The sequence below is a fragment of the Megalobrama amblycephala genome, linkage group LG2, assembly GCF_018812025.1.
Source record: "Megalobrama amblycephala isolate DHTTF-2021 linkage group LG2, ASM1881202v1, whole genome shotgun sequence".
Lineage (NCBI taxonomy): Eukaryota > Metazoa > Chordata > Actinopteri > Cypriniformes > Xenocyprididae > Megalobrama > Megalobrama amblycephala.
In genome coordinates, this window is record NC_063045.1 from 15,073,276 (window position 1) to 15,090,012 (window position 16,737).

General features: G+C 35.9%; 1 protein-coding gene across 14 annotated transcripts in view; it reads right to left on the minus strand.

Annotated features, from left to right (window-relative positions):
• celf5a (cugbp, Elav-like family member 5a) overlaps positions 1-16,737 on the minus strand; it is a 241,567-nt gene that overhangs the window by 213,466 nt on the left and 11,364 nt on the right. For all 14 annotated transcript variants that reach the window (XM_048182963.1, XM_048182970.1, XM_048182960.1 and 11 more), the window contains exon 2: positions 13,289-13,371. In XM_048182963.1, the coding sequence (XP_048038920.1) occupies positions 13,289-13,371 (83 nt within the window). The remainder of the gene's footprint in view (positions 1-13,288; positions 13,372-16,737) is intronic.

Sequence of the window (16,737 nt, forward strand, 5' to 3'; positions counted from 1 at the left end):
ATTACCTGGTAATTTACTCACCCCAATGTCATCCAAGATGTTTGTCTTTCTTTCTTCAGTCGAAAAAAAAGTAAGGTTTTTGAGGAAAACATTCCAGAATTTTTCTCCATATAGTGGACTTCAACAGGTTGGAGGTTCAAATTGCAGTTTCAGTGCAGCTTCAAAGGGCTCTACACAATCCCAACTGAGGAATACGGGTCTTATCTAGTGAAACGATTGGCCATTTTCTAAAAAAAAAAAAAAAAAAAAAAAAAAAATTGTATACTTTTTAACCACAAATGCTCGTCTTGCACTGCTCTGCGATGTGCCACGCATTACGTAATCACGTTGGAAACGTCACACATGACGTAGGCAAGTGTTTACAAAGTCAAACTGAAAGAAAATGACTTATAATTTCGCTAGATAAGACCCTTATTCCTCAGCTGGGATTGTGTAGAGCCCTTTGAAGCTGCACTGAAACTGCAATTGGACCTTCAACCTGTTGAAGTCCACTATATGGAGAAAAATCCTGGAATGTTTTCCTCAAAAACCTTAAAGGGATAGTTCACCCAAAAATGAAAATTTGATGTTTATCTGCTTACCCCCAGCGCATCCAAGATGTAGGTGACTTTGTTTCTTCAGTAGAACACAAATGATGATTTTTAACTCCAACCGTTGCCGTCTGTCAGTCAAATAATGCGAGTGGATGGTAACTTCTACTATAAGAGTAAATAAAACTTGCATAGACAAGTCCAAATTAAACCCTGCGGCTCGTGACGACACATTGATGTCCTAAGACACGAAACGATCGGTTTGTGCGAGAAACCGAACAGTATTTATATCATTTTTTACCTCTAATACACCACTATGTCCAACTGCGTTCGGCATTCGCTTGGTGAGGTCTGATCGCGCATATTTTCATTTTTGGGTGAACTATCCCTTTAATTTATTTTTGACTGAAGAATGAAAGACATAAACATCTTGGATGACATGGGGTGAGTAAATTATCAATTTATCAAGAGTTTATTACTGATGTATTCTACATTGTACAATAAAACATGAAAATATCTGGAGCTTGTGTTCACCACAGACCTTATTTCAAGCATTTAACCAAAAAACCCATTGACTTCAGGACGGTGGAAGCGGAAGTACTAAAATGCTTGGTTCCTGGTTTTGGCCTACAAAAATACATCATCCCTGCATCACTCTATAGCTGTGTGAATATATAAACTGACACATTTCAACAGTCACACAGTATGTAACCTCAAACCTAACCCAAAAAAATGACCCTGCTTCAGTATGACACTTCGTCTATTCCAGTATCCCGGTTCCAGCCTCTAAAAACCTTCAGAAACCACTGGCCACTATTTGTCTTTCCCGCATCCTCCCCACCATTTCTCTCTTGCAAAGAGGGCCGCACCTGCACTCACACACCAGCTAAGGGGACAGGAAGACAGATTGGCAGACGCGAGAGATATGGGTCTTCACCAGGGCCCTCGTTCAGCCCTCATTCCTCCTGTCCTGAAGCCAGACTCCTTCAGACAAGACCCAAGAGAGAGAGCGATGTGCTGAAAGTACAACCACTACAACTCCGGCTCGTGTACACACACACACACACACACACACATGCGTTTCGCACGGCTAACCCAGATCACATCGTCACATGACTTAATCCCACAGACGGCTGCTCCCCGGTCCAGCTACAACCTGAAATAGACTAAAAATACCAAAATAAATTGCATTAATATTTCTTTTCTTTTCTTTTTTTTTACCAACTCATACAGCCAACAAAAAGTACTTGTGCCACAAGAGTGCCTAACTAATAGCCCGGTTTGGAGGATTATTTTGTTTTCAAGGCATTTTTCCATTAGGGTCATATATATATTGGAAGACAGAAATTAGTAACAGTGCCAGATATCTGGATAACATTTAGGGCTTAAACAGGAATCAGAACTTTAATCTGAAGCGTAAATTTTGCATAAAAGTGAAACAGAAGGTAAGAACAAGAAATTTCAGGCAAAAAGTTGTGGGAACGGGACTGTTCTCAAATCTTAACCAATTAAGAAAAGCCTTGTCGGCAGTGCGTATAAAGAAGCCATTAGCTTGTTTATGTGCTGGTTTTGTTGTTCCTTCTCACAGGAACGTGCCAAAGTGCACCGCCAGCTTTTCACTAAATACCTTAAAAAGAGCAAATGACTCATGGGAAGGTGAGGTTTGGCTAAACATCTGGCAAATCTAGTGCAGGGAGGAAAAAGAAAAGAAAAGAAAAGAAAAGAAAAGAAAAGAAAAGAAAAGAAAAGAAAAGAAAAGAAAAGAAAAGAAAAGAAAAGAAAAGAAAAGAAAAGAAAGTACCTTGGCACTTTTTTGTTAACGTGGTATACCTTTAATATACCATGGTATTTACGGGTCACTCCAAAGGAAGTGGAACTATGGAAGCTTCCATAATTCAAGAAATTATGGAAGCTGCAAATGCTTTGGTAAATCAGAATGATGACATAAAAAGGTAATTATAAGATAATTATCTTATAATTATGAGAAAGTCAAAATTGACCATAATTATGACAAAAAGTAGAAATTGAAATACAAAGTATAAAAAAAATGACAAAAAAAAAATGGGATACAAAGTCAAAATTGACAACATAATTATGACATAAAAGTCACAATTATGACAAAGTGATATTTATGAGACAAAAGAGTTGAAATTATGAGATCAAAATTGGCATATTACCATAATTATGACAAAAAGTAGAAATTGAGATACAAGGTATCAAAAAAAATAAATTGACAAAAAAAAAAAATCAAAATTGGGATACAAAGTCAAAATTGACAGCATAATTATGACATAAAAGTCAGAATTATGACATAAAGTGATAATTATGAGATAAAAAGTCAAATTTGGCATATTACCATAATTATGACAAAAAGTAGAAATTGAAATACAAAGTATCAAAAAAAGACAAAAAAAATTGGGATACAAAGTCAAAATTGACAACATAATTATGACATAAAAGTCACAATTATGACATAAAGTGATATTTATGAGTCAAAAGAGTTGAAATTATGAGATCAATATTGGCATATTACCATAATTATGACAAAAAGTAGAAATTGAGATACAAGGTATCAAAAAAAAAATTGACAAAAAAAAATATCAAAATTGGGATACAAAGTCAAAATTGACAGCATAATTATGACATAAAAGTCAGAATTCTGACATAAAGTGATAATTATGAGATAAAAAGTCAAATTTGGTACATTACCATAATTATCACAAAAAGTAGAAATTGAAATACAAAGTATCAAAAAAATGACAAAAAAATTGGGGATACAAAGTCAAAATTGACAACATAATTATGACAAAAAAAAGTCACAATTATGACAAAGTCATAATTTGACAATTTCAACTTTTTATCTCATGGTATCTCATTTAGTCCTTATCTCATAAATATGAGGGCTTCCGTAAGGAATACTATGGTAAATGCAATAAAATGGTCTCATTTTCATTGTATATTCAGTGTCCAGACACACACACACACACACACACACACATTGAAATGACATGGTAATTTAAAATAACACAAAATGTTTACCATATTTACCTTGTATATACCATGGTACTTATAGCCTACTTCATGGTACCAAATCATGACCTTAATATTGACTTATATTGACTACATATGCAAAATAATATGAAAGAAAGAAAGAAAGAAAGAAAGAAAGAAAGAAAGAAAGAAAGAAAGAAAGAAAGAAAGAAAGAAAGAAAGAAAGAAAGAAAGAAAGACTGTGTTAATTCAGCTTTTTCTCTTGTTTCAAGGTTGTGGGTAGTGAAATCCCTGAGGATCACTCTAGTGCAGTGGCTTTTTACTATGTACATTACAGCCCTGTGACATTACACACACACACACACACACACACACCATGTAACGCTGCAGTCATATGTCTGCATCTCTCCATTGTGGTAGAAGCCATAACAGCGGAAGCGGCACTATAAAACTTCATGAAGTGAGAAGCAGAGTCTCGTGTGCAGCTCCTCTGTGATTTCTCAAATGACGGCACTGGAGACTTTCTATTCATCACACACTGCCGGCCATGTAACTGCATTACCACAAACCCGGACGCAAATATCCACCCATCAGAGAGCACCACAATACACCAGCTCACTTCATTGTCAAGTCAATGAATCAGCGTATTCGAGAGAGAAACAGACAAATAGAGAAAGACAAGCAGACAGCAGGAAACACGCTCAAATTTACACGTTTTCCAAAATCCAAAGGCAAACAAATGTTGAAAATGATATTAGAGATTATCAGAAAAATGTAGAATCACGGTTTGCCTTGCAGATGAAAACCAATGACTGAACAAAGGCGATTTGCTGTGATATTATTTGAGCATTGCTACTTTAAATCCATTTTCAGTGTGGTTATATAATATTCAACAAAAACTGCTATATTAATATTCTGAACATGTTGCTTATGACTTTGTGTTCACTCAAAATGATTTTTCATTTTCTAGTATATATATATTTTTAGTCAGTAGTATCTCATACTTTTAATTAAAAAGTAAAATAAAATAATAAAAATAAACAATTATATGTTATTAAAATAATACAAAATTAATTATTATATTAAAGGTTTATTTAAAAAATACAGCAGGATCCAAAAGCATTGCACTGCACAATAAAATGTATTAAAATGTAATTATAAATATAATATAAAATAGTAAAATATAAATAAAAATAATAAACTATAATAATAATGTAATTTTAAAATGTAAATGCATTATCTAATTTTAGTCAATTGTATATATTACTGTTACAACTATTAAACTAATAATAACAACAAAAAAATATAAAATAATAAAAAATAAAATGTTATTAAAAAATAAAAATCTAATTTTAAAAATACAGTGGAGTGCAAAAGCATTGCAACTATTAAAAACTTATTGAAAATGTAATTCTAAATATAATAACATTAAACTGCATTATAATTTTATAATATATGTAAAAGAAAATATTAAATTAGTTACAAAGACTTATTAATCATTTGTGTTTGGTTTGCTCCCACTTTGCTTTAATGCCAACAGAACTGATCAGTCACCTAGAAATAGTGCAGAATATTAAAATAACTTTTCTTTGTTGCTAACTTCCTAAAACTTCCATATTTAAATTAGATTTCCGGCCCCACTGTATTTATTATAGTCGTGCCCATCACGCTTCATTAATTTGATTTGATATGAGCGGCCGTCAGCATCCTATCAGAGTGATTATTCTGAGAAAAACATATAGCTTTGTCAGCACACACAGTGTTCACACTCTGGGTAACACCTCCTGCGTTCCTTACATTTTTCATGTCCATCAAAAGCTAAAAATGGAGCCTTGTTAGTTTACAAGAGTTAGCAATCACATTATTGCTGCTTTGCCACTATAACAAGACTTCATCGGTTACAGATCCGAAAAGGGGTGCCATAGAAGAACCATTTTGGGTTCCCCAAAGAAACATTTCAGTGAACAATTCTTAAAAGAACCATTTTCATGTGAATATCACTTAAAAAATCTAAAGAACCTTTATTCACTATAAAGAACAAATGTTCCATGGATGTTCTTCCTGGAACTATACTACAAATAAACTTTATTTTAAAAGGGATAGTTCTGTCATCATTTACTCACCTTCAAGTTGTGAGTAAAACCTGTATGAATTTCTTTGTTCAAATTTTGAAGAATGCTTGTAACCAATCAATCACAATCAATCACATCTATCACTTACCATTGACTTCCATAGTGTGGAGAAAAAAACAGTTGTAACCACAACTGTTTGGTTACAAACATTCTTCAAAATATCTTCCTTATGACAGAATTTTCATTTTTGGGTGAACTATCCCTTTAAGAGTGTAGGAAATAAAGGTTTGCTGGGATAGGGACTGGTGCACCTTTTAAAAATAAAGATTCTTATTGGCCAATACTGAGCCAGCGTTCTGACATAGAACCCAGAAGCACTGAATGTAAACAGCGTATGAGAATGTTGACAATGACCTTTCTGGAACTTGAAAGTGGTGGTTAAATTGCTGTCTATGGACGAGTCAGATACCTCTCGGATTTCATCCGAAATCTTAATTTGTGTTCTGAAGATGAATGAAGGTCTTATGGGTGTGCAACGACATGAGGGTGAGTACTTAATGACACAAATTTCATTTTTGGGTGAACTATCCCTTTAAACACGTCATTCAACAACACCAACAACTCCATAGCATAAAGGTTAAAAAGTGACTTCAAACCCGAACATGTTGGCAAAACAATCAGTTGCCTCAAAATTTTTAAGTTAAGAAATTCAAAGTTTAAGTAAGCAGAACTGGCAGATTTTTATTTTGTACTCATACATTTGAAATGTTTAAGGTACACTCATACATTTAACTTAAAATGAACATGTAACTCCAATGTAAACATTTTGATTAGTGTAAAATTAGCTAGCTATAACAAGCTAAATCAGAAAATGCTAACTTGCTAATATGCTAGCATGTTATCAATAGCATAGTATAGCACTTGCTGAATGATTACAGAAATATAAAGCATTTAACATACTTGTTCTCAAACCAAGTTGCATACACCTCATCACCATGATGGTAACTCTCCAAAAACCCAAATGAACAGAAATTAGCATAATAAAACACTAAATCTCCCACTTAACATTAATCTTGCACAAAAAAAAACATTATATATCACTTAATTTTAGCATTTACTCTCCCTTTCGAGTGCCATGGGCAAAGCATGCTGGGAAACAGAAATCCCAGCCCAGTTTCAGTTAAACTTAGTTCGTCTAAATTGAAAGAAATAAGTCCATAAAACTCAAAACAATGAAACAGTTCAGTTTACTTAAAATATATCAGTTCTGTGAACTTGAAAGAAAAAGAACATGCTAAATACTCATAAAAGTTAATTTGACTGAACTACTTTGTTTAATTTCACTTTGTCCTATTTAAACCAATTAATTATTTTGAGCGTTACAGTTTACAGCGCATCAGTCCATCTATTGCTGTGTTTTTCCATGTTCGTGGAGTTAAAGTAAACTGTGTGTTTTGCACAACTTTTTAAAAATGTCGGATGCCAGTGTTTTGTATGGCAAGTGTTCGGCTGGGTTACACCCTACTCTGAAGTAGGAGCTAATTTATTTCCCTCAGGCGTTCCTATAACTAAACACATTCCCATGCCGTGTGAACACACAAAAAACTGAGTACTTATGCCAATAGTTATAGGAATTATGAAAACTTTCCTCCGATGCGAAAGCCTGATAAGAAAGTAAATGATTCTTTTAAGAACTGTTGACTGAAAGGTTCTTTGGGGAACCAAAAATGGTTCTTATGGCATTGCTGCAAAAACTCCCTATTGGAACCTTTATTTTTAAGAGTGTGTTTTTTTCCTGGCAAAAACAAAATTGGCCCATTCCACAGACGGATGTGATAACAAGCAACGAATCTGGGTGTAAAATACACACCTTAAATTGCACCGGATTTGCAACGGGGCAGACCGACTCTAGAGCAGCAGGTGAATTTGCAATTCCAGCAGGGGTGTGGAGCCCCGCGGACAGCATGAGCTCATACGCGCAGAAACGTGGCTAAGCTACACTCATTTTCTCCAAGCATAGCCAACCTTCCCGAATATACATATCTGATTTCTCACTGATGCAGTTCACAAAAATATGCCTTTTTGTAGTTATATATATACATATGCCATGCTGAAGTAGATTTTAAAATGCACAGCAGGGTTGAAAGAGGTGTTGTGTGTGTGTCGATGCAAACAGTTTTCTTCATCTTCACAATGTTTTGACTCAGTGTGATATTTTCTGTTCCAGTGTAGACGGATGTCTATGCTGCTGTACCGCATATAATTAAGAGGAATATAAAACACTTTGCATTTTTTTTTGTGAGTCATGCCTGGAAGGCGTACAATAAATATCTTCACATATTTGTCCATCTAGATATTTTAATACATTTCTAATCTTCACTGTAACCTTGTTTGCAACTTATGTCAGTGAATTAAAAAGTAATTTAGATCAATTCTAAAAATGGTTAGCTGCTATAATGCAACAAATTCAATTTGCAGTTATGAATCATCTTTTTCACCAGCTGTTTGGAAACGGAGGCACATCCTTTAAATTCACTTAAAATACTGCTGAGATTAATTCCTTGTTAGCATTTTACATCAATATGTTGAGTGACCTCAATTAAGTTTTCATAAAATGAAATTTTGATTCGTATTGGTACATTTGACACTTAGTCACACATTCTTCACATAGTCACTTAGTTTATATAATGTGAACTAAATTTATATGTATTATTGTTGTCATTAACAATAAATTATTTATTATTATTACTATTAATTACATTAATACATTATTAAATTTGATTAAAGAAAAGAATTCAAGGTTTGACAGAAATAGCTGATTATATAATTTGTAATAAAGAAAGAAAATGTATGAAAACTTTTGAACACCACTGTAGGGATTTTTGGTAGTTAAGCATTTAACAATAATCTAAAGTTGTGGAAGATCTTTCAGTAATTGTATTATTTTTTATTTTTTAATAATAAGTAATAACGCAATTGATTAATTAGTTTAATTAGTAGATTAATTAGTAATTTAGAGCAAGTGCATAGCAAATGTATCCAACCCCTTATTACAAATTTCCAGCTTCATCTCCTATTACTTTCTGAACTATAAACTTTAATTTTTAAAGGTTTTGTTTTGTTTAATCGCAGTCGTGGACTAAACAAATTTATAAACAGTGATCCTACAACTTAAACTGCTCGAATACCAAATCACTTGGCCGAATGTTACGTCACCTAACTAAAATTCATGAAGATAAGGTTTAAAATATTTTTCCACACATTTCAGACCATTTCTATGCCCCTATATTAAAGTACTAACTTACAAAACAACTCAAAATGCCCATCACAACTCTAACCATGCACACAAACAAAATCAACTAACCATCCCACTACGCACAAACATACACAGATCACTGCCGTTAGCCCTAGATGATCTTGACAAGCTGCCATGTATACATGGTGATGTTATCACCACATCTCACACATTGCGGAGCTGATGTTCCTCAGAGGTCACTGATGGGGAAGCGCACTATTGAGGCAGACAGCTGTCAGAACGCCTTCCTCGCCTTCGCCCAACTTCCTCCTACTGCTCCTCCTCTGTCCTCCGACAGACACGGCCACTCCTATAATGGGGCTCATATGTGGCCCTCTGTCATTGCGATTCTTAGCAGTACGTTGAACATGAAGGCTTGCTGAAATCCCAGCTGGAATTAAACTTTGAGGATCTACATAGATTGATCGATCTTGGCAGTTGCTACATATGAGATGTGCTCTGGGGATGCTCCATATAGAAAAACACAGGCGTTTAGTCAGTTAGCTATTGTTTCTCATGTACAACTGCTAGCTGAGCGCAATTTAGCCCCCTACCATATTTTGTGACAACAAGATACACAATTTATCGGTACCGTATCGGTTACCGGGCGATATTTTACTGTGATTTTTCCACGTTCAAGACTGTAATGAAGAATAATAAGAAAAACAAAATCTACTAATTATTTTACGAAATTATTTATGAAAAATTTTCTTCAAATTCAATTTTTTTTAAAAATATATACACTGTAAAAAATGACCGTGATTTTAACAGTAAAAGACTGTAAAAATGCTGCGGTGAAAAACTGTCAATTGATTTACAGAAAGTTTCCGTACTATATACGGTGAATAACTGTAATAGATCTAACGGTACATTTAATGTAATTTTACGGTAAAATACTGTTAAATTCACAGTTTTTGGAAGTGAAAAATAACAATTCATTGTAAAATTTACAGTGAAAAACCGTAAATTGACATTCCCACAATTCCCTGCGTGACACTTCACATTTGATATATTTTCGTTGAAATAACTCTGTTTCTTCTTAGTTTTTCTCATTTTTTCTAATCAGTTATGTACATTAGGGTTTTATGTTACATCTAATGTTGTTAATTAATGTTTATTGCATTTTTAAACTTTCATGCATGTTACCATGATGGTGTTTAGTGTGTGTGTGAATGACACTGTGTGCACCTTCTATATATTAGTATTGTCCTTCTCAGCTTGTGGAAAATCTGCTTGTGATGAACTTTGATTCATCATGTGACTCTTATCACCACTGTGTTTGGTGACTGTCAGTGTATTATAAAGGTACAAAACAGATATTAGTACTTTATTAGGTTGGTAAATTAACATTATATAAGTTAATGAAATACGTTATTTTACCGTAAATTTAACAGATTTTTTTTTTACGTTGCTACTGTATTTTTTACGGTAAAGTGCTGGCAACCACAGCTGCCGTTTTTTTTACCGTAAATTTTACTGGGATTTTTTTTACAGTGTAGGTGAAGTAAACATCCATTCATGTAAAACTGAACTTGGGGTGTAACTAACAGGTTTACACATGAAATGAGCAAAATGACTAAAAATTTAATTACTATCAAAATGAAAGCTAAAAAATATAAAAACAAAAGCTAATTCAAAATATGGTATTTAATAATACTAAAACAGCACTGGAGCAAAAGGACGACTGATCGCATCCCATCAAGGTTTTTGCTAAGAGGGATGGTCAGTCAAGAGTTAAGGACAAAACGCAAGCATAAATAACTTATAGGTCCTCTCTGGGAGAACCCTAGTTTACATGAATTACTTTGTAGCCTCTGGCAATCTGCATATCAAGCAGGATTTAGCAAACAAACAACTGGCATATCTACTTACCATCAATGTAGCGAGGTGGGGTTGTTGGGGAAAGATTTAGGGACAGGCCGTTTGGCCAAGACTCACTGCAGGCCATATCAATTTAGCAGCTGTACACGGCGTAAAGACCATGTTCTTTTCAAAATGAACTAGTTGTGGGATGACTGAGTGGCTAATCAGACTTAAAGGGATAGTTCAGCCAAAAATGAAAATTCTGTCATTATATACACTCACCCTCATGTCAATGGGGTGCAAAACAACTCCATTGACTGTCATTGCATGGACACTTTTCAAAATATCTTCTTTTGTGTTCAGTAGATGAAAGAAATGCCATACAGGTTTGGAACAACATGAGGGTGAGTAAACAATGACTTTTTAGGTGAACTGTCTCTTTAAGGAAAAGCCCTGAATAATTATACTGGTTTCAGGTTCACCTGACCCAGATTGGACACATTTCTTAAAGGGGTTTTTAAGACGTGTTCTTGTGTTCAAATTCAAAAACATCTAGAAGATTTTTTAAACCTAACACACCCAAAAAATATTGCAAATCATGATGCAACAGCAAAAGATGTCTGTTTACATTTGTATGGCTTTAGACGCAGTGTTTTGAATGTGATAAATTTAGGAGACGCACCTTTTCCTGAGAGGAATTTACAGTGCAAAATGTGAAAGCTAACGCATTCAACACTGTCAGCATGCTAATTAAAGCACCACCACTAAAATATTAAACTAAAAAAAATATATACGAAAAAAAGAGAAACTAGTCAGCCATCATGTCCTATTGTTAGCAGGCAAATACATGCACTTAAAAAATATGCCTCTAGTTCTCAGACTCTTCAACAAACACCTACTACCTCATTCGCAGTTGTCTCAGGGGATGACAACACTGGTAAGTGAAGCTGATGCAATGATGTCACGCATGCAGCAAGTCTGTGTGCATGTGTGCGCGCGTTTCTCTCACCCCACAGTGAGATGGGGAAGTTGTGATGTATTCTCAACAGGCCTGGATGACATGTGTCAGATTTTGATTGCCCTCTCCTTCATTTTTTTTTTCTCTCCTTTCAGGCTCAAATGTTCTCTTGGGGTTAAAAGTGTGTGTGGGTGTGTGTTTGACATAGTTGCCCTGAATCCAACGTGGCACTAAATCGAACGTTGGACACCACTTGTCATTTAAAAGTTTTCATTTTGGAGCTTCTTACATAAAGGTTTCAACAGCAACTTAGACATCTCTGAACATATCATATTATAGCCTATTTCTATTTCAAATCTCTAGAATATCTGTAAGACCAGTGTATAACTAACATGGATCATGTTTTGCACAAATTTGTGGAGTTCACGCCAACTTAAGCCCAAAGTATATTTCACTTTTTGCGCGTACGCGAGGGTAAGCGTACAGTGCGTGTGACGCAAATTTTGTCATCAGAAGAGTAGTACCTGCAGGTTGCACATGTGCATTTCATTTTTTGTTTTGTTTTTGCAGTAATTAGTTTATCCACAAGGTGGCAGCTGTGGGGCATCGATTCACAAGGTGGCCGAAGAAAAACAGCATAAACTACAGCTACAGCGACAATGGAGGCCTACACAGACAAGATATTGTGCGAAGAGGTTCGAAAGTACCCTCATTTGCATGAAAGAATACAAAGAAGTTTACATGGGTTGTAACTCATGGCGAGAGATTGCTCAAAACTGTGCATGCGTCAAACACCTGTGTATGCATACAAGTCAAATGAAGTATACTTTCCAAGACTGTGAATTCAACTGTGTGCGTACACTAGCGTATGCATAAAAAAAAAATTAAGTATACCTTCCAAGGCTGTGCATTCGACTGTGCGCGTACACTAGCGTACACGTAAAAAAAATTAAGTATACCCAGGGCTTTAAGTACAAGAGGAAACATAAAAAAACGATGAAATTCTGAAATTTCTATCAATTTACCCATGCCATAATTTGCCATAATTGCAATTTTGATGCCAAATATGTTGCTCTCGGTGCATCTGAGTTTCCTGCAGGTTACTTCAGGAGATGTCTGTCTGGCAGCATGACAACAATGTGTCATTGTCAAATCATTCACTAAGGCTGTGTAAGGCCGTGCAGACTACTGTCAGACCTCCTTGTGCGTTTTGTGCTTTGAATGCTGTCGCAATTGCCAGCAATCCTCAGAAGCACACAACCCTCAATGGAAACACCCTTGCTGCACCCCGCTATGTTTATTTTTGTACGTCTGAAATACTTTTGTGCAACTGGGCAACAATGACTCACTGGCTTTTTGCGTAAATGGAGCAGTTTGGAAAAATTGAGAGAACAAATGAATTGACATTTGCTATCACTGCATCCCCAAGCCCTGTGCTGAAAGCATCGGATCAATGCTTGCAAATGTCCCCGGGGAGAAGTACCATGAAACGGCTCAAAGCTTGATCTTAAAAGGCTGGGTTATCGACTGATTTCTGTTCCAAAGGCTTTAGCTCTCTGTCTAAAACATACAGCTTTAGCTTTGACCGGCATGGTGGCCCTCCTAAAGAGGTGAGGCGAAAGGATGGCAGCGGACTTACCCCCGGCAGTGTCTTCTGTTCGTGGAGGGCGTTCTGGGCTTTGATGGCCGACTCGCGGGCGCAGTAGGTGAGGAACGCGCAGCCTGCGTGACAAAAAAGAAAGGAGACTTTCAATGACTTGGATAGACAGTGGTCTTGAACTCAATACTGCCTGATGTCAGCGGGTGGCCAAAGTCATTTGAAGTAACCAAACAGCTTCATTAGGACAAAACATTAGCAAGAGCAAGACATTTACATTTATTCATTTAGAGCAGACAGTTTTATCTAAAGTGTATTACAAATGAGTATACTATAAGTAGAATCAAAGAAGTAAGGGAAAAAACAATACAAATAGTGCTGTTGGTTTGCTGTTCTTGGCTTTATATGTCAGTTTCCCAGCCTTACCAACTAAAAAGTGTCCAAAAATCGTTTAAAACAAGTCAACAGACCAGGCAAGGAGACCAAATAAGATCAGCTTAGGCTGTTTAAAATGGCTAGTCCAGCATGGACCTTACCAAACTAGAGCAGAAGTTTAAAGGTGCCCTAGAATCAAAAATTTAATTTACCTCGGCATAGTTGAATAACAAGAGTTCAGTACATGGAAAAGACATACGTTGATTTTCAAACTCCATTGCTTCCTCCTTCTTATATAAATCTCATTTGTTTAAAAGACCTCCAAAAAACAGGCGAATCAACATAACACTGACTGTTACGTAACAGTCGGGCTCATTAATATGTACACCCCCAATATTTGCATATACCAGCTCATGTTCAAAGCATTACACAAGGGCAGCCAGTATTAACGTCTGGATCTGTGCACAGCTGAATCATCAGACTAGGTAAGCAAGCAAGGAATTAACAATAAATTGTCTTTCTAAATGTTTCGTTAGCATGTTGCTAATGTACTGTTAAATGTGGTCAAAGTTACCATCGTTTATTACTGTATTCGCGGAGACAAGAGCCGTTGCTATTTTCATTTTTAAATACTTGCAGTCTATATAATTCATAAACACAACTTCATTCTTTGTAAATCTCTCCAACATGTAGCATTAGCCCATTAGCCACAGAGCATAGCCTCAAACTCATTCAGAATCAAATGTAAACATCCAAATGAATACTATACTCACATGATCCGACGCATGCATGCAGCATGCATGACGAACATCTTGTAAAGATACATTTGAGGGTTATATTAGCTGTGTGAACTTTGTTTATGCACTGTATAACTGCACTTATAGTCGAGAGCTTGGGAGGGCAGGGAGCGAGAGATTTAAAGGGGCCGCGCAGCCTGAATCGGCGCATAGTTAATGATGCCCCAAAATAGGCAGTTAAAAAAATTAATTTAAAAAAATCTATGGGGTATTTTGATCTGAAACTTCACAGACACATTCAGGGGACACCTTAGACTTATATTACGTCTTTTGAAACAACGTTCTACGGCACCTTTAAGTGCAGAAAAGTATCATTCACTATAAGAGTAAAATTAGTCAAACATTCCATTGGTTCTTGTTTGAGCACTTTACACAACTACCTTCTTTCCTAGAAAACAAGTCGCACCTCACTGGGTCAAAATTGCATTGTTGAGAGAAAAAAAAAACACAAATTAGCATCAGTTACATTTTATTTATACATTCAGAAATTATAGTGGCATTTATTATAAACAAGATTAATTTTAAATGCTAAGCCTAAAGAATTTATATAAAAGCGAAACTGAAACTACGGGCATGTGGGGAATGCGCTATACAAATTAAAATTTTGCTAACCTATTCTCTCATTCGGCACAAATCCAAATTTCCACATTCTTTGTGTGCTTGACATGAATTGCATTATATAAGTTGAGTTATAATACAAGTCTCAGCGCGTTTCAGATGATAAATAAAAACGTGACTTATATTCCGGAAAATATGGTAATTGGAAAGTAGTGTCAGTTACAAGGTCTACAATCCCGAAATGGCATTAACTTTGATCCAAATAGCTAATGAAAGGACAATTAGTTTCAGTCTTGGCTTTAGTTAGTCAACTGCTTGAAGAAGTGGCTTACATCTTCTGTTTTTATAAGATCATAAAGTATTCTGCTATTCAGAATTCAGAAGGTTGATTGGTTCCACCACCGAGGAACAGTGAAAGTGAAGGTTTTTGAAAGCTATTCACTGACCAACACTGGTGGAAATAAGGTATAATTTAGGTAAGAGGCTCAAGATGTATGCTTTGAATCAAACAGACCAAAAAAAAAGACCAGATGATCTGGTTTAATTTAAGCAAAGTAAAAAAAAAATCAAGATTAATGTCATTCAAGTTTCAAGTCTACCCATAACATTGTGTTCCCATCGAGTATCACTGATCGCCAGCATAGGAAAACGAGCCAGCACAAAGCCTCCACGTCCCTTACAATGACAGGGCCAGAGGTGCCGTGAGGAGTCCCTGCAGACAGGCTAAATACAGACAGTCTATTTTCTAACATGGGGGAGCCTGTCCAGTCCGCTTTACACTGAATGTGCCCGTGTGGGTTTCTCCGTATGTATGCTTGTGTGTGTGTTTGAGCAAGTCCATAGATCAGCCAGCTGTCCCTGTCCGAGGCTCTCGGCTGGCTGGAATAAGCCCTGACTACCCTTGACACCCTGACAGAGAGGCGAACAGTGGTGGAGAACTAGTAAGAGAAACTTTGAGTCTCTTGGGTCCCTAGACAGAGATATAAATTCATAAAAACCTGCACATATACACACCTGATTATATAACCGTTCTGCCGCAGGTATCACATAAAATGAGACTTTGCAGGAAAAGATCCTTGAGCCCATTAATTTTTGTGACATTAACAGTGCTAACTGGTAGATGTATTTACAGTAATGCAACTCTCCAATTTGCCCGATAACTGACTATTGTAAATGTGAAAGTAACTACTAGAAAGTCAGTCATCTCGCTTTCTCTTCCTTCTGTCACTTTCTCTCTCTTAACCCATGTTCAACTGCAACTAAATAAACACTGTGTATTTATTCCTTAAAGGTGAAGTTTATCCTTGACTAATGTCACCAAATGTGATGGCTACAATTTTCATTATTTCCAAACAAGATTTCAAACACTCCGTCCATCTGCTATTGATCAAAGAAAGTCCTGCCTCAATCTCACCCCCCTTGGTCGAGCTAAAACAAACAATCTACAATATTAACAATAAAAGTTTTATAACTTATTGTAAAACTCATCGAACTTCTGTTTGTTGACTACAGATTTTAGTCAGAGTATATCTCGCACAAACGTAAAAATTGTGGTGGAGAATGCGGGCTCTTCGTTATGTCATGTTTTCTTGGTATGCCACCTGTATTTTTCATAAACCATGTTTTCCAGAGTTTTAAATGTTTTGTCAATTGTATGATCAGCAACCAAGAACACCGCTACAACCTCATTGTACGGATCAGGGTTCAGGCCCTAGCAGACTTGTTTGCATTTGCATCCAACTAAATGAGCCATTTATTCTC